General features: G+C 39.0%; 2 protein-coding genes across 5 annotated transcripts in view; both read left to right on the top strand.

Moving 5' to 3' along the window:
* The window catches only part of DIP2B (disco interacting protein 2 homolog B), a 240,956-nt gene that overhangs the window by 20,588 nt on the left and 195,625 nt on the right, over positions 1 to 24,743 (top strand). The gene's annotated exons all lie outside the window — the stretch shown is intronic.
* LOC116760429 (40S ribosomal protein S2-like) overlaps positions 2,559 to 24,743 on the top strand; it is a 52,821-nt gene continuing 30,636 nt past the window's right edge. Inside the window, exon 1 of the mRNA XM_032645282.1 lies at positions 2,559 to 2,621. Coding sequence (XP_032501173.1) covers positions 2,559 to 2,621 — 63 coding nt within the window. The remainder of the gene's footprint in view (positions 2,622 to 24,743) is intronic.

Genomic DNA, 24,743 nt, shown 5'->3' with positions numbered 1-24,743 from the left:
TTCTAGACTTTCGTTGAAATTAAATAACCCAGCGAAGCAAATTTTGTTTTTGTCTTTTGCTATTAACCTTAATGGCCATTATTGCAAATTAGTCTCCGATAGCTAAGCAGCATGAGGCAGGTTAGAGTTGAACTTGAGTCCTGGCTACTTCTGTTCTTGGATTTCTCACATGTTAAAACACGTTCCCTATAAAATGAGCAGAGGATCTTTCAGAAAGGGATCTGATTCTAAGAGTTAAAGGGGTTTTGCTTAGAACAAGTTGCAAATTCTAATCACTTATTTAACTGCCCTATCAGGGAAGGCAGGTTTATGGTGTAAAAAGCACCTGTCAATTTTTGGAGATGGAGAGAAGTACCTTTTTTTCTCTTGACAGGAGGTGAAATCAGAGGTTGACTAAGACATGCTAATTGGAACTTGGTATCGTCTCAGTTGGCTCAGTACTTAGAATTCATTTTCTCTAAGCCAGTGGTCCCCAATCTTTCTGGCACCAGGGACTGCTTTCGTGGAAGACAGTTTTTCCACAGATGGGGTGGGGGGTGGGTTCAGGTGGAATGGGGGTGATGGGGAGCAGCAGAGGAAGCTTCGCTCGCTCGCCCCGCCCCTCACCTCCTGCTTGCGTCCCGGTTCCTAACAGGCCATGGACCGGAACCAGTCAGCAGCCCGGGGGTTGGGGACCCTTGCTGCAAGCCATCCCAGTTCTGATGGGGAATGGGGGGAAACCCTATGTGCCTCCACCTCATTCCCCCCAATTCTAAGTTTTTTAGCCATTAGTTGAATAGTTAGAACTCCAGTTAGGCCTTTATTTGGGGGAAGAAGAATGACTTTATCAGCCTTTGGGGGAGAACCTAGGGGACAAGAGAGTCTTCAGGTCAATTTGGCATCAACAAGCTGAGGACCTGTTTCTCATTTTTACAGAGAACTAAGTTATAGCCAGATCCCTATTTTCTGGAATTTATGTTGTGTGTGTGTGTGTGTGTGTGTGTGTGTGTGTGTGTGTGTGTCTGTGTGTCTAAGAGAACATGTTGAAGACTTCTGAAAGAGACCTGACGTCTGGACCCTCTTTACAGATTGTCATTTTTGTTGCCTTTTATGGGAATCAACTGGGAAAGCATTCTGAGATGAGGCATGTCAGAGGCAGTGAGGTAACAGGGAAAAGGTCACTGGGTTCTGGTCCCATTTCTGCTATTTCTTTGTGACCTCAGGCAAATCATTTAACCTTTCCTGGCCTCTGGGAGATGAAGTGGCTAGATGAGGGAATCTAGTTCTTTCCAGCTCTTAATTCCTGAGGTGACCTGTGAGTATGGTTTAGGAAAATGTATGAAGAAAAAATCATATATATATATATATATATATATATATATATATATATTTTTTTTTTTTTTTTTTTTTTTTTTTTTTTTTTTTTTTTTTCTTTTTTCCCTTGGCCGTGACACACCGCGCAGCACGTGGGATCTTAGTTGCCCGACCAGGGATTAAACCTGGATCCACCCTGCAGTGGAAGGAGAGCCCTAACCACTGGACCGCCAGGGAATTCCTGAGGAAATCCTGTTGATATTTTAAATTCATTAAGACAGTTATTATTTAAAGGAAATCCATGTATAATGAGAATCATCAGTTGCCTAATTTATATTCATTCAGTCAAAACTTATATATTGAATTTTCCTAAAGTGAGATATACATTTAATTATTCAGGATGTGTGCTGTTATTATTTTGGTCTAGTGAGGCTTAGGGGATGGAACTTTCATTCTGACTCTTACAAGTTACAGCTTATCAAATTCCCCTCCTAATGCATCTCCTCTTCCCTTTGTCCCTCTATGCCTCCCCAACCTCAGCATCCTGCGTGTTTATCTTTGGTAATGCCTGTGTTCCCTTACGTTTCTTTCCTTTTTTTTTTAAGATTTATTTATTATTTATTTATTTATTTTTGGCTGGTATTGGTTGTGGCATGAGGGATCTTCGTTGAGGCATGGGGGATCTTTTGTTGCAGCGCGTGGGCTCTTAGTTGTGCCGCATGAGCTTCTCTAGTTGTGGTGTGTGGGTTTTCTATCTCTAGTTGTGGCGCATAGGCTCCAGGGCGCATGGGCTCTGTAGTTTGCAGCACGCGGGCTCTCTCGTTGAGGTGCACGAGCTCAGTAGTTGTGGTGCACGGGCTTGGTCGCCCCACGGCATGTGGGATCTTAGTTCCCCGACCAGGGATAGAACCTGGATCGAACCCATGTCCCCTGCATTGTAAGGTGGATTCTTAACCACTGCACCACCAGGGAAGTCCCCCCTTACATTTCTGTTTATCCTTCCCAGAGGCTGGAAATCATGTCTTATTCGTCTTTACTTTCCTTATTGTAAAACATCGAGGGGAAGAAAGGTAATATGTGAGGAAATAGGTAACAGCAGAGTTACAGATGGCCCAGATTTTAATTTGGGGTAATGGGGGAATGTTTATGTTATACGTAGAAATACCTGAGGTGCTGGTTTGGGAAGAAGATGATGACTATAATTTTGGACATGAGGGAATCTGTGGCACTGGCAGGACATTCACTGTTCCAGTAGGCAGTTAGAAATGGTGACTTATATCCTGGAGCGGTTGGAGGATTTGAGCATCGTCTTCATGAGGTTCATCAGGGTGAGTCAGGTCTTTGAAAGGGAAAGTGAAAAATGAAGCTCAGGGGGAATGCCTGTATTTAGGAAGCTAGAGGAGAGAGAAGGGTCATCCAGGCTGCCAGAGGTGATCACAGAAATAGGAGGTGTACTGGGGTGCGTAGTAAGTGGCTTTTATGGAGGTAAATACTCAACTATGTTAAAGCTACAGAGAGGTTAGGAGAATTAGATGAGGGAACACAGATGATTGGATTAGTCAGTTCCAGTCCTGTGGCTGGACCAGAGGCTACATTAAAAAGTGATGAGGACACAGAAGCAATGAGTCTGTAGGCTTCTTAGTTTGAAGTTGGGAAAAATGAATTAAAGAACAAGGGCAGGTTCAAAGGAGTACTTATTTCTCTTACTTTATTTTTATTTTTTAATAATAGAGGATACTGAGAAATCTTTATAGGCCTGGGAGGCTAAGAATGGAGGCTAAGAAAAGATTGTGTTGGCTAGGGAGATTTGGACACAGATTAGATCCCTGGAGGGTAGATGAGGGTGAATTTGAGAGCAGGCTGCCGTCAGGTTGGAGAGGAGGGAGGAGCATCTCTCTGAGACAGGAAGAATGGTTTGGTTGAAAAAAATGATTTAGGGAGAGGAAATTGGTGTGGGATTAAAGGGAAAAGAATATTCAGAAAGATGGAAGCATGGGGTTTTGAAAAATGTGAAAAGAATTAGAGCAGCAGCTGCAGGGGAGTTTGGGAGGAATTAATGAAACAATGAAAGCAATGCTGGTGCTCGTAGGCAGAGTGTGGTCAGCATGAATTTGGAGGGGACACAGTTGTGATGCTTGTGTCCAGCTGTGAGATCAGGGTGTCATACAAGTCGTCAGTGTGAATGACGCTGGCTACAAAGACGGTGACAGGACCTGGGGTCTGGGGGGAAGCAAAAGAAACCAGCAGTAAAGATGGAATGTGCTCTGGGGGTTTCAGGACTTCAGTGCCCTAACCTGGGCTTCGTAGTTGAGACCAGCAGCATTCCTGAGTCCCTGTGTGTTTGTTTTTATGAAGCAGGAAAAAAGATGGTCTTATTTAAGGGTTATTGAAGTAGAAATGAGGTATGAGAATACTTGTAAGAATACTGTGCATATTGTTCCTATTAAATTTAAAAAAAATGGCATGGGAACATTGTTGAAAAACTCCATGAAATGGAAAAATAGCCTCCCTCCTCCCCCCGCCCAGCCCCATCCCACTTCCCAAGGTGTAGCCATTTTTTTATCAGTTAGTAATATAACTTTCAGTATGTTAAGTCACCTTTAGGAAGCATGTCTTGATTCTCTGCTATGAACAGTTGAGAAGTGTACCCATTTCCAGTACTCTTTCCTTCTGAGTTTTTGCAGTCATATTAGTGTTCTTTTTTTAAAAAAACCCTTTATTTTTTTTTTAAGTCTTTATTGAATATGTTACAGTATTGCTTCTGTTTTTTGTTTTGGTTTTTTGGCCTCCAGGCATGTGGGATCTTAGCTCCCCAACCAGGGATTGAAGCCACATCCCCTGCATTGGAAGGTGAAGTCTTTAACCGCTGGACCACTAGGGAAGTCCCTACTGGATCTACTTTTAATTTCGTCTCTGCTTTCTATATTCCTTCTCGGTCTTACTCAGCTGCTGTTGTTTCTCGTACTTTAAGTTGTCATTTTTCTTGTATTCTTAAAATTTGGAGTAGTTATTTTTGATATGGGGTGCAAGAGAGTTAAACTTTTAAGTCCTTGCCTTTCAGTAACATCTTTATCTCTCATTTGATTGTCATTTCTGTGAATGTAACTTGTTTTTATACTCTGGATGCTTTTAGGGTTTGCTTTTCGTCTTTGACGTTCTGACGTTTTCCCTAGGTTGTGTCTAGGTGCCTGTCTTCTCCATCATCCTGTTTGGGGGTTAGAAGACTCTTTGAATTTACTGGTTGTCTTTCTGGAGCTCAGGGAGAATTTTGTTTTATTATTTCTTCCGTTCCATGTGCTATGTTTTTAAATCTGTTTTGTGTTTGCTGTCTTTCCTCTCTCTCTTTTACTTCCGTTTTAACAGCAGGTTTATTCTTAATTTTTTTTTTTTTTGGGGGGCGGTATGCGGGCCTCTCACTGTTGTGGCCTCTCCCGTTGCGGAGCACAGGCTCCGGATGCACAGGCTCAGCGGCCATGGCTCACGGGCCCAGCCACTCCGCGGCATGTGGGATCTTCCCGGACCAGGGCACGAGCCCGTGTCCCCTGCATCGGCAGGCGGACTCTCAACCACTGCGCCACCAGGGAAGCCCTCTTAATTTTTATAGACGTGATAGTCTCTTGAATCTCTCTGAGCATGCTAATTAGCATTTTTTTAAAAGTTCTCTTTTAATTCCTGAAATAACTAATATTTCCTTTGGGGCATGTTTTTCCAGAGGTCCATCTTGGTCTACTTTTCCTGTTCTGTTGGGTTTCCTCAGATGTCATTCGTGGTTGTTCGCAGTTAATGTGTCGCTAGGTTGATTAGGTAGTTGGTGTGGTTTTCTTCTGGAGTTGAATAGGTCTTATTAGCTATTTACATTTTTATTATGGAATATCACATGCAAAAGAGTATATGTTATGTGTGTGCACAGTTTAAGGAAAAAGAGCAAATTGTCCATGATCTAGTTTAAGAACTGAAACCTTAAAATACCTCTGAAGGCCCGTTGGGCCTGTCCTGTTACTTTCACCTCACTCTCACATGTAACCATCATCCTGAATTTTGTTACACATTCCCTATTTCTGCTTTATAGTTTGTGTGTATCCCAAACAAAGTATTATTTAGTTTTGTAAGTTTGTGAGCTTTAGGAGTGGAATCATGCTGTGTGTATTCTTCTGTGACTTGCTTTTTTTTTTTTTTTCCCCGCTCAGCATTGTTTAGGAGGTTCATTCTTGCTGATGCAGGTTACTGTAGTTCTTTTTTTGTTTTCCTGCTGCTCTGGCATTCCATTGCATGAATTCACCACATTTTATTAGTTCATTCACCAATTGGCAGATATTTCAGTTGTTTCTAGTTTTTTGCTGTTGCAAATGACATTGCTATGAACATTCCTGTGTATGCCTTCTATATTTAAATATATATATATATTTTATACCTTCAGTCATGGATTTTCAAATGCATATATAAAAGTCTAGAATTAAACAGAACAAAATCTCTGGATAGGAAATTGTGGATGATTAAAAATGCTTTTATAAACTTTGTATTTTCCATAGTTCCTTACATGCCCTTAATTTTATGGTCTGGAATTTTATAAAATCAACTGAACATACTCGCTATTTTTCTTTGGAAAACACAGAAAAGGATAAGAGTTGATAAGAGAAATTTGCATTAATAAATGTGGAAAAATTCAGTGCAACTTTCATAATGTTAACTGTTTTTATGCATGCTTAAAGATTTTGTAGAGTCATTAACAATGCCATCTATATCAAGTTAGTCTATTTGTAAGTACTTCCAAGCTTGAATTATCGTGTTTATGTCAAGTTTGTAACTTTTTAAACTTCTTTTCTGTTACTTTCCTTTTCATCTACCATCAGTCACTCACATTTCCTTTGTCAGCATCATGCAGGATAAAGGAGACTTATCAAAAACATTTGCTATCTGAGGACAAAGAATATTTTTGAAAGCGTTCAAAAAATTTAAGAGATTTATTATAGGTTAATTAAGCTTTTGAATTGTGAAGATTTTGGTTTTTGTTTTTGTTTTAGTGGTAAGCTTTCTCAGAATGAAGCGTGCCAGGCTTTTGATAATGATTTTTGATACTCTAAATAACACAGACTCACTTTGGGTAACAATTTTTCTATATTGCCTCACTGACTCAGAGCACCAGGTGACTGAGCAAATAGATCATTCAAAACAACTGATCAGGACTGCCCTAGTGGTACAGTGGTTAAGAATCCGCCTGCCAATGCAGGGGACACGGGTTCGATCCCTGGTCTGGGAAGATCCCACATGCCGCGGAGCAGCTAAGCCCGTGCGCCACAACTACTGAGGCTGTGTGCCACAACTACTGAAGCCCTTGCGCCTAGAGCCCGTGCTCAGCAACAAGAGAAGCCACCGCAGTGAGAAGCCCAGGTGCCGCAACGAAGAGCAACCTCCGCTCACCGTAACAAGAGAAAGCCCGCGCACAGCAATGGAGACCCAACGCAGCCAAAAATAAATTAAAAAATAATAATAACAAATAAAAATTTAAAAACCAACTGATCACAGAGCTTGGGAAGTTTGTGTTCAATTTTCATTGATTGGCAATAGAACTGATAAATTTGGCCTCAGACATAAGGAAAAATCCATTTTATATACCAGTAAACTTTGTGGAACAGTTTTGTGTGACCTTCATTTAAAGATGCACCCCCTCTGATAAACATCACTCACAGGCCTCTGGAGTTCTTACTCTAAGACAAGTGTCATTCTTTCAGTGCTTCCTGAAGTACAAAACATGGTAATACTTCCATTTAAACATATTATGGGAGTTGCTTGAAAATTTCTGATGATCACACCGTGGTATTAAATTTGGGTAATGGAACTTGCTTGATGTAAGCAGTTTTTTGTTTGTTTGTTTTTTTTAATTGTTTTTTTTTGAGGTACGTGGGCCTCTCACTGTTGTGGCCTCTCCCGTTGTGGAGCACAGGCTCTGGACGCACAGGCTCAGTGGCCGTGGCTCACGGGCCCAGCCGCTCCGTGGCATGTGGGATCTTCCCGGACCGGGGCACGAACCCATGTCCCCTGCATCGGCAGGTGGACTCCCAACCACTGCGCCACCAGGGAAGCCCATCCTCAGTTGGTTTATGAAAGAACCTAAACCTCAAGTTTTGGAGGAATCCCAGAGGTCCTCCTCACTCACACCACCTCTTTGCAGCAACACGTACTGTACAAACTTGAGAATAATTGGCCGTGATGCCAGTTTTAATTCAGGAAGGTCAAGTTTCAGAGTTGGGTGGAAGAAGAAAGTTGATAATAGTTTAGACGTATGTATGGCTTAGGAGATTAGAAAGTGAAAATTGGGGTTGATGCAACAACCCACTTAATGTCCATATTAACTCCTAAAATGCGAGCACTTTGTTTCTTATATCATCTCCTTTTCATATTTCACCAAGCAAAATACTTCATGATCTCTGTGCCCTACCATGGGAAAGCCTTTTAGAAATTTTATTTTGGTCTTGGATGACTTAAAATATTTGTGAATGTATTGTAGAGAAATGTTAGTTTTTCCCGTACAGAATGTGATGCTCTTATTTATTGATTAGTGCCATCTTAACAATATTTATAGAATCTGGAGGAAAAGATGGGGAGAAAATGACCCAAATATTGTATTTAATATTTTAGTTATTTTTAAGGTAAGTTAGTAAGGGGAAGGGATCCATGTGTACTTGGTTTGAATGAGAGTCAAAATCCCTAAAAGTGCTTAGGGTGTTAGTAATAGTTGTAATTCCGGTTTGAAATTTGCATCATTGCAGTATAAAAACTGAACTGATGTACTGACAGTTGGAGGGGAAATTTCTTTTTTTTTTTAATCCATGGTCACAGACAACTTCTGTTTGGAGAACAGAGAGAAAGTCAGGCTAAGAGAAATACAAATAGAAAATGTTTAATCCTGTGTTGTGGCTTACTGTAGCATTTCTTATCCCCTTAAATTTTGGACTACTACTAGAATTCTGTGAACTTGAGTGGTATGTGTGATTGCCAGCTGTGTGACCTTTTGAAGTTTGGAACTTTCTGGAATCTTAATTCCTTGTACTCTCCAACCTGTAGTGTGGGAAGGTAACACACATACACACACACACACACACACACACAATTAGGGCAGGCTAGAGAATCTCATAAATAAAATGGTAAAAGGCTACAGTTGTCTTGGAATTCATAAACACGTTTAAAAGTTCATTTTTTCATCTTCGTAGATGTGTATTTCAGTAAGTTTTTCCTCTCTTCATTCTCCTTCATAAAAGGAAAAGATTTTTTTATTCCTGAGTTATCACTCTCCTAAAATATACTGTTTTGCTCAGATCTGTGCTATGTATAGAGTGTTATATTCCTGCCCACGTCTGATGTGGAAGGAGAGACACAGAGAGGAGAATGGTGACTGACTCAGAGAGATGTAAATGATCTTATTATACTTGAACTGCAACCACACCTAGAAACCTTGACAATAACAGGGTCTGTGTTTGATATTCCTTACTTGTTAAATCCTGTCTGGATTTTATTATGTCACATGTGTGTTGTTCATCAGCAAAGTTGAACGGGTGCTAGAACAATTGCAAAGCTTTTATCAGACTCATGATGACACTGTTTCTCACTTTGGCCATACAAAGAAAATGAAACACATAACCAAAACAAATTTCCAGTTGTTTCTGGTATTGTTGGTCTGGTTCAGTGGTTTCAGTGCTACAGATCCTATACCAAGATAGATTTTCCTGGGTAAATTCATTAAGGTTAAGATAGTCTCAATGTCTGTGGCAAGCCGTTAATGTTTTTAAAATAACTTTTCCCTCATTTTAAAAATAACACTTTTTTAAAAATTTTATTTATTTATTTTTGGCTGCATGGGGTCTTCGCTGCCACGTGCAGGCTTTCTCTAGTTGTGGCAAGTGGGGGCTACTCTTCCTTGCCGTGCGTGGGCTTCTCATTGCAGTGGCTTCTCTTGTTGCGGAGCACCGGCTCTAGTAGTGCGGGCTTAAGTAGTTGTGGTGTGCGGGCTCAGTAGTTGTGGCTCATGGGCTCTAGAGCACAGGCCCAGTAGTTGTGCACAGGCTTAGTTTTTCCAAGGCACGTGGGACCTTCCCGGACCAGGGCTTGAACCTGTGTCCCCTGCATTGGCAGGCAGATTCTTAACTACTGAACCACCTGGGAAGTCTCACACATGCTTAATTTAAAAAAAAAAAAAAAAGGAAACTAAAGAAGAAAATGACTATTTCCTTAAACCTAATGGCCAAATATAAACACTAATACTATTAAGTAAATCTCCTCTAGTCACTTTTCTATTTACATATCTTTGAAAAAAAATCGAGGTACTACAGTAAATTCAGTTTAGTTAACTTAAAAAAAAACTATTTTGAACAGTTCCTATTTCATCATTTTTTAAAAACATGACTAAGTAATATTCCATGGGTTTGGATATACCATAATATTTGGATATTCACCTACTGTTGGAATTATAGGTAGCTTTCAGTTTTTCTCCAGTAAACTGCTTTTAAAGTAAACTTTCAGGGAATTTCCTGGTGGTCCAGTGGTTAGGACTCAGCGCCTTCACTGCCAAGGGCTGCGTTCAATCCCTGGTCAGGGAACTAAGATCCTGCAAGCCTTGCAGTGTGGTCAAAAAAAAAAAAAAAAAAAAATTATAAAGTAAACTTTTAAATTGAAGTATAACTTATACAAAAAAAGAGTCCAAATGATAAACATATAGCTTAGAGAATTTGTAGTGAATTTTTATAACATAAACACCCATGAAACCCCCCAGATCAAGAAAGAGAAAGTTAATTACCAGCATCCAGAAGTTGTGCCCCTTCCCAGTTATGACCTCCCCAAATGGAGCTACTACTCTGGCTCCTTTCATCATTGATTGGTTTTGCCTGATATGAATTTTACATAAATGGAGTCATATGTATGTTCTCCTTAGTTCCTGGCTTCTGTTACTCAACATTGTATCTGTGAGTTTCATCATGTTGTTACTTACAGCAGTAGCTAATTCTTTTTATTCTATACAGTATTTAATTGCATGACTCTACTACAATTTATTGTTCATTCTACTGTTTGTGGACATATGGTTTATTTCCAGTTTTGGCTCTTATGAATGTTCTTCTATATGTCTTTTGGTGCTGTACATTGGATATATACCTGGTAGTGGAAATGCGTGGTCATATGTTCAGTTTTCATAGATATTATCAAACGGTTTCCCAAAGTGATTATCCAAATTCCCATCAACAACGTATGAGAGTTCCGTTTGGTCCTGTACTTACCAGCACTTGGTATTGTTAGTTTTCTTACTTTTAACCATTCTAGTAGATACATAGTAGTAGTATTTCCTAGTGGTTTTGATAGTGAGCACCTTTTCATATATTTATCAGCCTTTTGGATATGCCCTTCTGTGAAGTACTTGTTCAGATGTTTTGGCAATTTTTAAATTGTGTTTGTCTTTTTATTGATTTATAGGCATTCTTTATATATGCTGGGGATGAGTTCATTGGTTGCATACACTGCAAATGTCTTCTCTCTGTGGCTTGACGTTTTACTCTCTTAATGGTCTCTCTTGATTACACAGTAAACTTTAAAAAATTGACAGTGTTATTTTGGTAAAAATGTAGACACATCGTGCCTTGCCAGAGGTTACTGACTTGGAGGACAGTGCGTAAGGGGATAATAAAATCAGAAGTTCTGTTATAGTTAGCTTTGTCCAGCATAATGGCCATGGTTTGCCTCCCCAGCAGTGCCAGCTCTCCTACAAATAAATGTGGGCCCTTCGTTGCAGGGGGAACCAGCTGAGCACGTGGATGGATCGGTGAAATTTCTCTCTAACCCTGGGAGACTACTAAAAGCTCAATCCCTTTTAATATTGGCTTCGTAGAACCATGTTTTTATACTAAGTATTGTACATACAAGTTAATGCTTAAATTGCACACAGTGGCATAGGATCTTGATGTGTTTTAATCTATCCATTTAAAAAGTAGGGATTATATAAAAGAGTAAAAGTTGACTTTATTTTTCTCCAGAGTTAGAAGAAAATAAGAGCTGCAAATCAAAAGTTAAAAATATAGGTACTGAGGGCAAAAAGACAGAAAGGAAGTATTATTTAGTGGTTAAGAACTCAGGTTGGAATTCTAGCTCTTCTGTTTACTAGTTTGGCAATTTTGGTATGGTATTTATCTTCCTTCAACTTTAGTTGCCTCATATTTGAAATGAGGGTGATAGTGAACCCACCTGGTAAGGCTTTTGTGAGGATTAAATGAGATAATTAATGGCAGGTGTCTGTGGCCCATAGCGCTCAATAAATGTTCATTTACTATTAGGAAGTAAAGGATAAAAAATAAGGTTAAAAACATTTATTTGTAAGGACAAACTGAATTTACATATGCTTTTGGGAAACCAGAATTTTTTTTTTTTTTTTTTTGGCCGTACCACGCAGCTTGCGGGATCTTAGTTCCCCCACCAGGGATCAAACCCAGGCCTACAGCAGTGAAAGCACAGAATCCTAATCACTGGACTGCCAGGGAATTCCCGAGAAACCAGAATTTTTAAGAGAGCTAGAATAAAGATATAAGTGATCCTAAAGGTTTATAAATGCATATATTCAAAGATTGTTTTATCCCACTTTTCTCCTTTTGGCTTCAGAGTCATATCTAGATTTGAAACTGCCTCTCCTGTTTAAGGTTTTGTCCTGTGGAGGTGACTCTTCCAATCAGCGTTTGGCAGTAGACACCAGGAGTTCAGTTTATACAGCTCAACCACTTGCACTTTTTAAAAAAAAAATTGATTTTTTTAAAAACACATAATACTTGAACTGTTTTTGTTTTTTGAACTGTTTTTTTAAAAGTTTTTCTTTGCTAAAAAAATTAACCTCCCTCTAAGAATATAGTCATAATTTTCTGTGTTAAATCATCCTTTGATTCCTTTGGAAGACAATGAGGGAATCCTAAAATAAATTCTCTTCTTTAAGGGTAGAGAAGTAACACATAGGCATTGTCTCCTGGTTAAGAATTCATTGTATCCTTTCTGTGATTTGAGATTCCAAAAAGAAAACAAGATATATCTGTAATATCTTATAAAAACAGAGGGAACTGGAGACTACGTAAGTTTTAAAATATTTCTTCTGCCTTGGATTTCTAAATGAACAAAAGGAAAGAATAAACTTCATGAATATTATTCTCTACTGTTATAGACTGTCTAGATTAGTGCTTCTTAAAAAAACATTTTGTAATATGGAATATCTCATTCATAAGAGTAGAAAGAATAGTATAACAAATCCCTATGTACCCATCACCCAGTTTAACAATGATCAGTTTATGACCAGTCTTATTTCATTTATAACTCTATTGTCTTCCCCCCACCCCATACTATTTTAAAGCAAATCCCAGCTATATCATTTTATCCATAAATATTTTAGTACATATCTCTAGAAAATAAAAACCAAAACAAAAAACTCTTAACCAAAAACAAAAAAAATAAACAAAAAAAACCTCTTAAAAACAAAACAAAAAAACCCCATTATACCGTTATCACCTAAAAAAAGAAAAATTTTAGTTTTGTCAAGTATTCAGGCATGTGTTCAGAATTTCGCCAATTGGCCCATTGATTTTTCGTCTTCTTTAACTGTTTGTTTGAATTGGGTGCTTTTTGGCTGCTGTCCTGTTGCCAGTGTGCTGTATTTTGACATTGTATTTCATGTGTGGACATTTTATAACCCTAGGATTTGAAGGAGGGTGGGGTAGGGGACTAGCAGAAGTATAAGAATCTTGCACAAGTGTATGAGTTAGTAGGCCAGTCTGTGGCTCTGATTATTTGAACAGGAGGAAAGTAATCAGTGCAAATTGGCCAATAGGCAGCTGCCGTTCTCCTTTAAATTTCACAAAAGTGTCTCTACATTTGCTGTTGCCACTCCATCCTTCCTGCTGTGCCTTCTGCCTTCTTCCTTCCCTGCACATGTTCAATGTGTATCTAAAATATTTTATGCTCTTTTGTTTTAAAACTTGTTTTTAACCTGTGTTTGGGTCCTTGCCTCACTCTATTGTGATTATCTTTCTACTTGCTTTTCTTCCTTATCTCAATGAAAACCCCTTGAGGACAGGTACTTCCTTGTTTACAGTTAACAGTTCCAGTACCTAGCACAACTTAGAGTTAGTGCTCAGTAAATGTTGTGGAACTGTAACTAGGTTTTCCGTATTAATATTAATTGTTATAATTTATTACAAGACTTCAGATCTATTATAATATTTACCTCTTTGTATTAAAATAAGTCATGATGACTGACAGTCTTCTGTGTTGGGCATTGCCCTTGGCCCTTTACATGAATTTTCTTTAATCCTTATAGTAACTAATGGATAGATAGAATCCCCATTTTATATTTGAAGAAACTGAAGGTCGAGAGGTTTATTAGTTTTCTTAAGGCCATACACGTCCATGCCTCTCTGGCTTTTAAGCCAGTGCTCTTTCCATTACATCTCATCCCCTCAAAGGGTTGGTGTGTCTGCATGGGGGAGAGAGGGAGAGACTGATATGAAACTTAGGACGCTGCCTTTGCCTCTGAAATAGTATTCAAGAAGAGTAGGCAGGACTTCCCTGGTGGCGCAGTGGTTAAGAATCTGCCTGCCAATACCGGGGACACGGGTTCTAGCCCTGGTCTGGGAAGATCCCACATGCCACGAGCAACTAAGCCCACACGCCATAGCTGCGGAGCCTGCGCTCTAAAGCCAGCGAACCACAACTACCAAGCCCATGTGCCACAACTACTGAAGTCCACGCGCCTAGAGCCCATGCTCTGCCGCAAGAGAGCCACCGCAATGAGAAGCCTGTGCACTGCAACGAAGGGTAGCCCCCGCTCGCCGCAACTAGAGAAAGCCTGCGTGCAGCAACAAAGACCCAATGCAGCCAAAAATAAATAGATAAATAAATAAATATATATTTTTTTAAAAAAGAAGAGTAGGCAGGACCAAGTCAGAGGTCAGTTATCAAGAGGCTGTATAAAAAGTTTCCATGAAGGGACTAGGGAGATAGGAAGTAGACCAGGAAATAAATTGGGAGGGTCAGAGCAGGAAAAGCTGCTTAGTTAGACATCAGACTGGAAGGCGTGGAGGAGATAGGAGGCTGGAGAGGCAAAGATAGAGACAGAGAAGGGACAGGGTACAGGCATGTCACAAACTGGTTTGAGTCAAATCTCACAGACGTGAAGTTCCTTTAGCGCAAGTCCCTGTAAAGCACAGTTTGACATTTCTTGCTGGGCTAGGGGTGGGTCCTCAAAGTGAAACACCAGACTGAACAGACCATGAGAGCCAGGAACCAGGGATGCCTAATTAATATTCTAAGCTGCTTTTATGGTGCTGACACATAGTAAATACTTAATACAGGCTTTTAAATGAATGATGAATTTATTTCTAATCTTTTAGAGTTGCTGACATGGGAGAGATGCTGAGAACACTATAATTTTGTAAAAATACATTTTATGTTCAACAATGTTCAAAAAGGAAAAAAATAGCTCAGTTTGAGATTTGGGGCAGAAATTTGGGAGAAATACTGAGAGACATGTTCAGAAAAGGAAGACCTGTCATACTTGGACTGAAAATAAAGAAGGGGCAAGATAGCTGAAGTTAATGACTTGGTACTTGGTTATCAATACAATTGAATTCAGTGAATGCCTTTTGAACACTTATTAATGTGCCAAGACAGTGTGCCAGATATTATGCCAGGCTAGGGATAAATTAGATAGCCCTCTCTTTGGGAACTCCCAGTCTAGACTAGAGGAAGACAGAAAAAACAGTGACAACGCTTATCATCAGTTCTATTGTGAGACATATGTCAAAGGAAGTAAGGGAACACAGGGAAGTTCTGTATTAGAGTCGCGTTCAGCTGAGATAGACAGAAAGCCCAAATTAACAGTGGTTTATGTGAGGTAGAAGTTTGCTTCCCTCTCACATAAATGCTTACTTAGGTGGACTGGGGGGTGGTGTGATATTTCATGGTGTTAGAGTATCTGTGTTAGTGCTCCACCATGTGTGGCCCCAACCTCATGGTCTGAGATGGCAGCCTCTTCATTCAGGCAGTAGGATGGGGAAAGGAGTAAAGAAGAAAAGGCATAGAGCTGCCTCTTAAAGAAGGTCCATGGACCCTTGTGCTTATATTTATTACATTGGTTAGAGCTTCATTATATAACTACCCCTGTAGTTAGCTAAAAACGGGAGTCCTACCCAAGTGCTTAGGTAAAAATGGGGGTTCCCTAACTTAGAAGAGGAGGATGAATTTTGCAGAACAGCTAACCGTCTCTGTCACTAGAACCAAATTTTACCTTTCGGAGAAAGTGATGCTTAACCTGAGACCCGAAGACGATGGGAGTTAGCCAGGTAGACAGGATTAAGGAAGGCAGAAGGAGGCATGTGGATGGGAGAGACATTGGCAGTTTGTGGGACTTCAGGTCTTAGGTTTGATTCAGCATTGGGTAGGTAAAGGGGAGCAGCCTCAGATGAGCCTGAAGAATCAGTAAGAGCTGTGTCAGTCATTTTAATGAGTTTGTAGTCAGTCAGAGCCATTGACCAGTTTTAACCGAAGGAGTGACTTGATGAAATTTCTATATTAGAAGGGTAGCCCATGTTATTTGAAAGACAGATTTTGGGTGTGGTGAGCCCACTTTAGCTCCAAGACCACTTAGAGAGTTGCTACAGTGGTCTAGGGGAGAACTAGTGGTCTACTTTTAGTTCCCCAAGCATGCCAAAATACTCCCTTCCCTTCCCCCTCTCCCCTTCCCTCCCTCCCTTCCTTCTTCCTTTTTCTTTTGTTCCTCAATTTTAAAAAAATCAGGGTCACATACCATAAAATTCACCCTTTTAAAGTGTACAAATCAGTGGTCTTTAGTATGTTCACGAAGTTGTACAACCATCAGCACTATGTAATTCCAGAACATTTTCATCACTCTAAAAGAAACCCTTAACCTGTTAGCAATCACTCCCTGTTCACCCAGCCAGCCCCTGGCAACCACTAATTACTTTCTGTCTTCATGCATTTGCCTATTCTGGACATTTCATATAAACAGAGTCATATGATATGTGGCCTTTGTGTCTGGCTTCTTTCACTTAATATGTTTTCCATGTTCATCCATGTTGTAGCATGTATCACTACTTCATTATTTTTTTGGTTGAATAATATTCCATTGTATAGATATACCATATTTTGTTTATCAGTTTATCAGTTGAACGTTTGGGTTGTTTCTGCTTTTTGGCTATTATGAATAGTACTGCTGTGGACATTAATGTGCAAGTTTTTGTGTGGACATGTATTTTTAGCTCTCTTTGGTATATTTCTAGGAGTGGAATTGCTGGGTCATATGGTAACTCTGTGTTTAGCTTTTTGAGGAATTGGTAGATCTTTTCCCAAGTGGCTGCACCATTTTACATTCCCACCAGCAACGTATGAGGGTTCTAATTTCTCCACATCCTTGCTAACATTTATTATCTGTCTTTTTGTTGATAGCCATCCTAGTAGGTATGTAAATGGGTTGTTTGTCTCTTTATTGTTGAATTGTACGTTTATTTTATGTTGAGGATAGTAGACTCTTTTCAGATACATGATTTGCAATTATTTTCTCCCACTTTGTGGGTTCTTTCTTGATAGAACAAAGAGTTGTGAACACAAAAGTTTTTTATTTTGATGAAGTCCAGTTTATTCCTTCTTTGGCTGCGTGTGCTGTTGGTGTCATATCTAAAAAAATGGTTGCCTAATCCAAGGTCATGAAGATTTACACCTATGTTTTTCCTTTAAGAGTTACATAGTTTTAGCTCTTACCTTTAGGTCTCTAGTCCATTTGAGTTAATTTTTGTATATGGTGTAAGGTAGGGGTCCATATTTATTCTTTTGCAGATGGATATCCAGTTGTCCCAGCACCATTTTTTGAAAACTCTTCTTTCCTCCACTGAATTGTCTTGGCACCTTTGTCAAAAATCAGTTTTGAAATTGGAAAGTGTGAGTCCTCCAACCTTTGTTCTTCTTTTTCAAGATTGTTTTGACTGCCAAATTGTTTCTTGCTTTGTAGCTATCTATTCTCTTTGTCTAAAAGACTTACCTTGCCCTTGTTCTCCTGGAGAATTTTACTTATCCTCTAAGATTCAAATCAGCACAGCATCTCTGTGAAGGATTTTGTTTTCGCCTTTGCAAAACTGATTGGTCTCTCCTTCAAGCCACCACTTTATTTATCTCAGTCTTCCCAAATGCAGGAATGAGCAAACTAGGGCCAGAAGACCAAATCCAGTCAGTTACCTTTTTTTTTTTTTTTTTTAAAATGACCCAGGAGTGAAGAATCGTTTTTCAGTTAACAGAGTTACATTTTAAATGGTTATATGAGTACCTACATAATAGTCTTAATTTTGCCTTCGGTCAGTAAAGCCTAAAATATTTCCTATCTGACCCTTTAGGGAAATGTTTGCTAACCCCTGTATTTATCGTGCAAAGCATATGTAATATTTTACATGTCTTTCATAATAGAATGAGCTTTTTAAGGACAGGACTGAATCTTGTTCACTTTCCTGTTCCTCTTGTCTAGGAAAACACTTGGTATATGGTAGGGGTTTAGTGAATGTTTTCTCAATGGATGAATAGTGTGACACAAAGTTATTTTTAAATGATAATTTAATTACTCTTATAATATCTTGACTTTTTTGGCTTTATCTACTTAAATTTTGTATACAAGTATGAATTATGTAGATTTCAGAATTTCTTTACACCTTAAGAAAGACTTACAGAATATAGTTATGGAACACCTTTTTAACAGAGAGAAAACTCCAAGTACATATAAAGTAAGATTTATTGAGGAATTTATTAGAAACAAAAGCAGGATTCCTCCTCTTGATTTTACAGTTCCTTCTATGGAAAAGGTATGAGTACAACTGAATATAGCAGGCTGCTATACCTGTCAGCTTTGTTTCCACTCTGCACTGATTCCATCATCTTACCCTATCCTAGGCCAACCAGATGTGCTTCCTTGCTCAAATAAGATGAAAACGGTTCATTGTTTATGCACACCTGTGCAAATATGCACAAATGTAGCAAAAGTTAGTCCTGCCCTTCGGGAAATACAACGAACTAGTATTAAGTGAGAGGCAGCATGGTTTACTCCAGGGATGGCATATAGTTTTAGATGCTTACTCCTTCCTGTCGGTTGGAGGTATGCGCTGTGGAGAATCTGAGGCCATGCCTGAGATCAGTGAATGGAAACCTCTGCTTTTGTTGCAGGACATGTATGCCACATATTTACCTTCCATAGGTGGTGGAATAAGGCACAGTATGGAACCTGACTGATTCATGTATTTCCAACACTTATTTTTAGACAAGCTATTTTGTTCTTTGAGAGTCTCAATTTTCTTATTTGGAAATGAGTCCAGTAATACCTTCTTCACATACTTGTCAGGGTTAAATAGGGTAATGCATGTGAAGCATCTACCCACTGTTTTGCAAATAATAGGTGCCTAACAAGTGTTAGCTCTCAAATAGGGATACTTCTGAACCAAGAATGATCACATCACGGCCCTATGTCTCAATTTGCAGGGGCTAATGTAGTAGTAGGCAGTGGAGAAAGAATTTTTAAACGAGATGTCTGTTTTGAACTTATAACTGGTTTTATGTATAAATAATTTAGAAATGCATTATTTACAAAACAATTTAAAAAGATACCACTTCCTATTAGGCTTTATTCCTTTTACTGAAGCTGCTTATTCAAAGGTTAACAATTTACCTTGGCTTATTTTTACTTCCCTTCCTCCTTGACATTCACAGCACTGTTAACCACAAACTTAGTTGAAGCCCTTTCATCCCTTGGCTTTAGTGAAAATAGCACTTTCTAAACAATTTCACTCTTTTTTGGGGAGGAAGGGGCAAACTTTTATGTTTAACTTTAACCTTTTTTTTTTTTTTTTTTTTTTTTTGCGGTACGCGGGCCTCTCACTGTTGTGGCCTCTCCCATTGCGGAGCACAGGCTCCGGACGCGCAGGCCCAGCGGCCATGGCTCACGGGCCCAGCCGCTCTGCGGCATGTGGGATCTTCCCAGACTGGGGCATGAACCCGTGTCCCCCGCATCAGCAGGCGGACTCCCAACCACTGCGCCACCAGGGAAGCCCTAACCATTGATTATTGATTCGATTGATAGTTAAAATTAAAGTTTGTCTCAAAAGATTGAAAGATATCTAGGAAGTAATAATTTCCCTGTGTAATTTTTTTAAATTAATTTTTTTGGCTGCATCGGGTCTTAGTTGCGGCACGCCGGATCTTTTGTTGCAGCTTGTGGACTTCTCTAGTTGCAGCACGTGGGCTTAGTTGCCACACATAGGCTTAGTTGCCCCGCGGCATGTGGGATCTTAGTTCCCTGACCAGGGATCGAACTTGCATCACCTGCATTGCAAGACAGATTCTTAACCACTGGACCACCAGGGAAGTCCTCCTGTGTAATTTAATGATGACTACAACCCTAGACAAAGAGTCATTTAAAATGCTTAATGGAAATATTAATTCGTACCATTTTTTCAAGAAGATAATTTGGCAGTAACTCAGAGCAGGGTTAACATTCTGTAATTTGGGATCCAGCACATTCCATGTCTAGTAATCTCTCGCACAAAAATAATAGCAAGAACGGTAAAAATATATATCGTGAGATGTTAATCTAAGCATTAGTCTAAGAGCAAAAGTGGGAAACAAACTAAACGCTTGTCAGTAGAAAAATAGTGAAAACTTACTATTTTTTTTTTTACTATCATCTTTACTATTTGTTCATTAAAAAAATGAACTATACAGGTACTGAGCTAAAAAATATCTGATATATTAAGTGAAAATAATCAGGCTGTGACACAGTATGTATAGCATGATTTCATTTTTGTGTTAAAAGAAGTGTGTATATGTTAAACTTCGTGTAAGCATAGGAAAAAACTCATTCATCTTAATGATTTCCATTGGAATTGGGTTTAGAGAGGCAGAGTAAGGAACTTCCACTTCTTACTATGGCTGATAATTATGGGTGACTTTTACATTTTTTGTGTGTACTTTCCTGTGATTTTTCAAATAAAGCAACCTTAAGAAAAAAGAAAAATTAATGGAGAACAGTAAGGGGGAGATATGGATCCAACTAGCTACTCTAACAAGGATGCCCTTTAAAATTGTATGTATTTATATGCATACTCCTGCATATATGTATTGATACATAAATTTATGTATACACACACAAACACACATACATATGAGTGAGTACAGTTGGACATTCAGTTAAGCTGCATGATGCATTGTATTGACATGCATTTTAAAGTGCAAGACACAAAGAAGTGTTTCTTCAAACATCACAGTGTACAATAATAGTTCTTAAGTTCTTTAAGAAGTGATAGGATTTGTTCTGGAAATGTACAGTTCTCTAGTGTTGCAGTAATGTGTGTTCACGTTTCCCCAATGCAGGTTACAGCTTGTTCATGTCTCTTAGTTAAAGTTTAAATTTTATGGTAATCAACCAACTGCATGACCTTTGAAACGGAGCAAAGAAAGTACTCCAGAGCAATGAAACTCTCAGTACAACCACTCTGGGTTTGGACTGTAAGTTGGAATTCTCTTCCAGTGACCAAGTCAGTGATGAGAGTAGGGTCTGTTAAGAAAGCTGTGTGTTGTTCATGATTTCCTGTTTAAATTTATTTTATAATGATCTCCTTTACATGTAGAAATATTTAGCTTATGTCTCTGTGCTCTTAATTTTGTTTTATTCTGAATAATTTTTAAAGAACTGAATCTTGGGCTTCCCTGGTGGCGCAGTGGTTGAGAGTCCGCCTGCCAATGCAGGGGACGCGGGTTCGTGCCCCGGTCTGGGAGGATCCCACGTGCCGCAGAGCGGCTGGGCCCGTGAGCCATGGCCGCTGAGCCTGCACGTCCGGAGCCTGTGCTCCGAAACGGGAGAGGCCACAACGGTGAGAGGCCCGCGAACCGCAAAAAAAAAAAAAAAAAAGAAAGAATTGAATCTTGTGACTTGTTCTTTTTTAGATATGGAAATTTAAGCTCCGCATGTAACAAAGGAAAAGTCCTATTCCAGATTTAATAATCAAAATACCTAGTTGTATCAGATCAGATTTGGAAATTTTCTTAACCTCTTCAGTGTCACTGGCAATTTTAGATTTTCTATAGACTCTTCAGTTTGCAGGTTATCTGTGCTTCTGTTTTCCTCCTTCATTCCCCTGCCTGCCCCCTGTAACGGCAGCTGTATGCTCTGTGTTAGTTCTTGGCCTAGTGAAGGCAAAGGAGATGCTTAGAAACTGTGGATTTTGTTTTTTTAGGCCTGACTAGTTTTGTGTGTAATAGATAACATTAAGTTTTGAAAATTTCGATGAGATCTCTTGGGTTTTAAATTTGGGATTAAATACCAGCTTGCTTTTTTTATTTTTATTTATTTATTTTTTTTGCGGTTCGCGGGCCTCTCACTGTTATGGCCTCTCCCTTTGCGGAGCGCAAGCTCCGGACGCGCAGGCTCAGCGGCCATGGCTTATGGGCCCAGCCCCTCTGCGGCATGTGGGATCTTCCTGGACCGGAACATGAACCCGCGTCCCCTGCATCGGCAGGCGGACTCTCAACCACTGCGCCACCAGGGAAGCCCCCAGCTTGCTTTTTGAGACTTGAAGTTTCCTGAAGATTTGGCCAGTTTCTTCATTGATTTTTTTTCTCCGTTCGTCTTTTTCATGAGACTGTGACATTCACAAGTGAATTGAGAAATTGAACTACTCAGAATCAAAGTATGAATATTTCATGAGAGACACGCTGTCTAAAAGAACGATTAGCCTCTAAGATATTCTTTATAACCATTGGTATATTACTAGGTCTGTAACAGTTTACCATATTTCAGGATTCTTGAGGGGAATGGTCTGGAGAACCTAACAGGCTTTTCCATCTCTCACGATTCATTTTACTTTATTGAAAAATTACCTTAAATATAAGGAAGTGAATAGCTGGTAGAACTGGATTCTAAAGTGTGCAGCTTCAGTGGGAAGAGAGTGATTTGTCAGTCAGTGCTTGCGCTGGCTGTTAATCTACAGGCAACGCACTGGCCAACTTCTGTGCAGTTGGTAAACACTGCTGTAGGCTGGCGACAGGTGCTGCTTACACACATCTCAAAGCAAGTGACAAATTGCTCTTCTAGGGATTCTATTTAGCCACAGATATAAGGTTTATCAGTAGTGTTTTCAGAAAACAATACTTTGAGAACCAGATTCCGTCATTTCTTTGTTTTGAAGTCTGTAGTCAAAGCAGCTTACATAATGTATACGTTAACAATAGCTTCCATTTATCGAGTACCGCTTTGTGCCAGGCACTGTGCTAAGTACTTTACATATATTATTTACGCAAAAACCCTGCAAGATAGGTATTGTTATTTTCATTTACACATGAGAATTAAACACGTGAACCTTTTTTTTTTCCTAATTAAAAAATTTTGGCTGTGCCACATAGCTTGCAGGATCTTAGTTCCCGGACCCAGGATTGAACCTGGTGGGCCCATGGCAGTGAAAGTGCCAAGTTCTGCTGGACTGCCAGGAAATTTCCAACACTTAGACCTTTTATCACACTTCCTTTTGTTCCGCTTTTTCATTCTTTCCTTTACCTCTTTTTTTAAAAAAAAATAACAGTGTTATTGAGATATAATTTACATGCCACAAAAGTTCACACTTTTATAGTAAGTGTACAGTGAATTTAGTGGTATTTACTCTATTTACAAAGTTGTGCAACCATCACCACTATCTAATTTTAACATAGTTTCATCATCCCATAAAGAAACCCCAAACCCATTAAAAACCACTCCCCATTTCCCTCTTGCCCTGCCGTAGGCAACCACTAAACTTCTGTCTATGGATTTGCTTGTTCTGGATTTTTCATATAAATGAAATCATATAATGATATGTGGTCTTTTGTGACTTCTTTCACTTACGCCTTTTCTTTTTAAAGTATCAAATATTACATCAGTCAGGGTAGTTGATTCAAAAGAATGAAGCAGTAATAATATGGTAATAATTCTTTTATTATTGTTTAGTAACATGGTATTTTGAATACGTAGATTTCCCAGATGACTGATACTTACCATAAGCACATTTGAAGAGCAGAAGCTATTCAAATTTGAGTCAGGGACGATGGAATTCAACCTAAATTGCATGATATATTTTCTCTAATTTCTTAAACATAGCATAGGTAATAACCTGGGGTTCATTATTTTGAATGTTTATTGCGCTGTATTATATTGCTGTGGTGTCCTTGGGCATTGGAGATGTGAAAGACTCATCTCTATGTTCATCTCTATACTGAATGGCTTCTGATTGTTGTGCTTTAACGGTTTCTGATACTTCTGTGTGAGATCAGTTCATTTATTATAAATTTGAATTTGATTAAAATTTGTTCTTTTTCCCATACTGAGCAATACATACTCATTGTAGGAGAAGTAAAAAACCATAGCGAAGAAAAGAGATGAAAAATTACCCATGTACCACAGAGCTAACCATCGTGAAAATTTTGGTATATATCCCTAAAGTCATACACACATGTACACACCCCCGCTTGCACATGCACAGGGATGTATACATGTATGCAAGGACTTGATATAATTCTATATCTTTTTTCTTCCTTTTTTTCTTTTTGCCAAATGGAATCATACTCTTTTGTAATCTGCTCTTTACATTTCAATAAATGTATTTTCACAACTTAAAAAAAAATTAAATGAATTTATGTCAAAGAATTTTACAACGTATTCAAAAGAGAATCCAAAGAGCAGGCACTTGTATAGACAATCAGGAATGCTGAAATAAATTTACTAATAGATACAACACTGGTGTTTTGAGGGGCAGAGTGGTGAGAGTATCAGTTACATTACATTTTCTCTGGACAGAATTCATTTTCATTCTTATCAGTTTTATACAAGTTACAGAGTTGTGAAATAGCTGTCAATGACTGTGAAAGCCCCAGACTCCAATAGTTTCAGATAACCCTGGAAGGGTATACCTCTATTCTATTGAAAGGACACTGAGTAATCTTTTTTACAGAATCATTTTTATTTATTTAAAAAATTTTTATTCATTTTTTATACAGTACGTTCTTATTAGTTATCCATTTTATACATATTAGTGTATATATGTCAATCCCAATCTCCCAGTTCATCACACCACCCTCTCCCCTCCTGCCGCCACTTTCCCCCCTTGGTGACCATACGTTTATTCTCTACATCTGTGTCTGTTTTTGCCCTGCAAACTGGTTCATCTGTACCATTTTTCTAGGTTCCACATATATGCGTTAATATATGGTATGTTTTTTCTCTTTCTGACTCAGTTCACTCTGTGTGACAGTCTCTAGATTCATCCATGTCTCTACAAATAACCCAATTTTGTTCCTTTTTATGGCTGAGTAATATTCCATTGTATATATGTACCACATCTTCTTTATCCATTTGTCTGTCGATAGGC

Source organism: Phocoena sinus, chromosome 10, assembly GCF_008692025.1.
Source record: "Phocoena sinus isolate mPhoSin1 chromosome 10, mPhoSin1.pri, whole genome shotgun sequence".
Classification (NCBI taxonomy): domain Eukaryota; kingdom Metazoa; phylum Chordata; class Mammalia; order Artiodactyla; family Phocoenidae; genus Phocoena; species Phocoena sinus.
The sequence above is the reverse complement of the archived record's forward strand: the minus strand, read 5'-3'. Positions and strand labels throughout refer to the sequence as shown.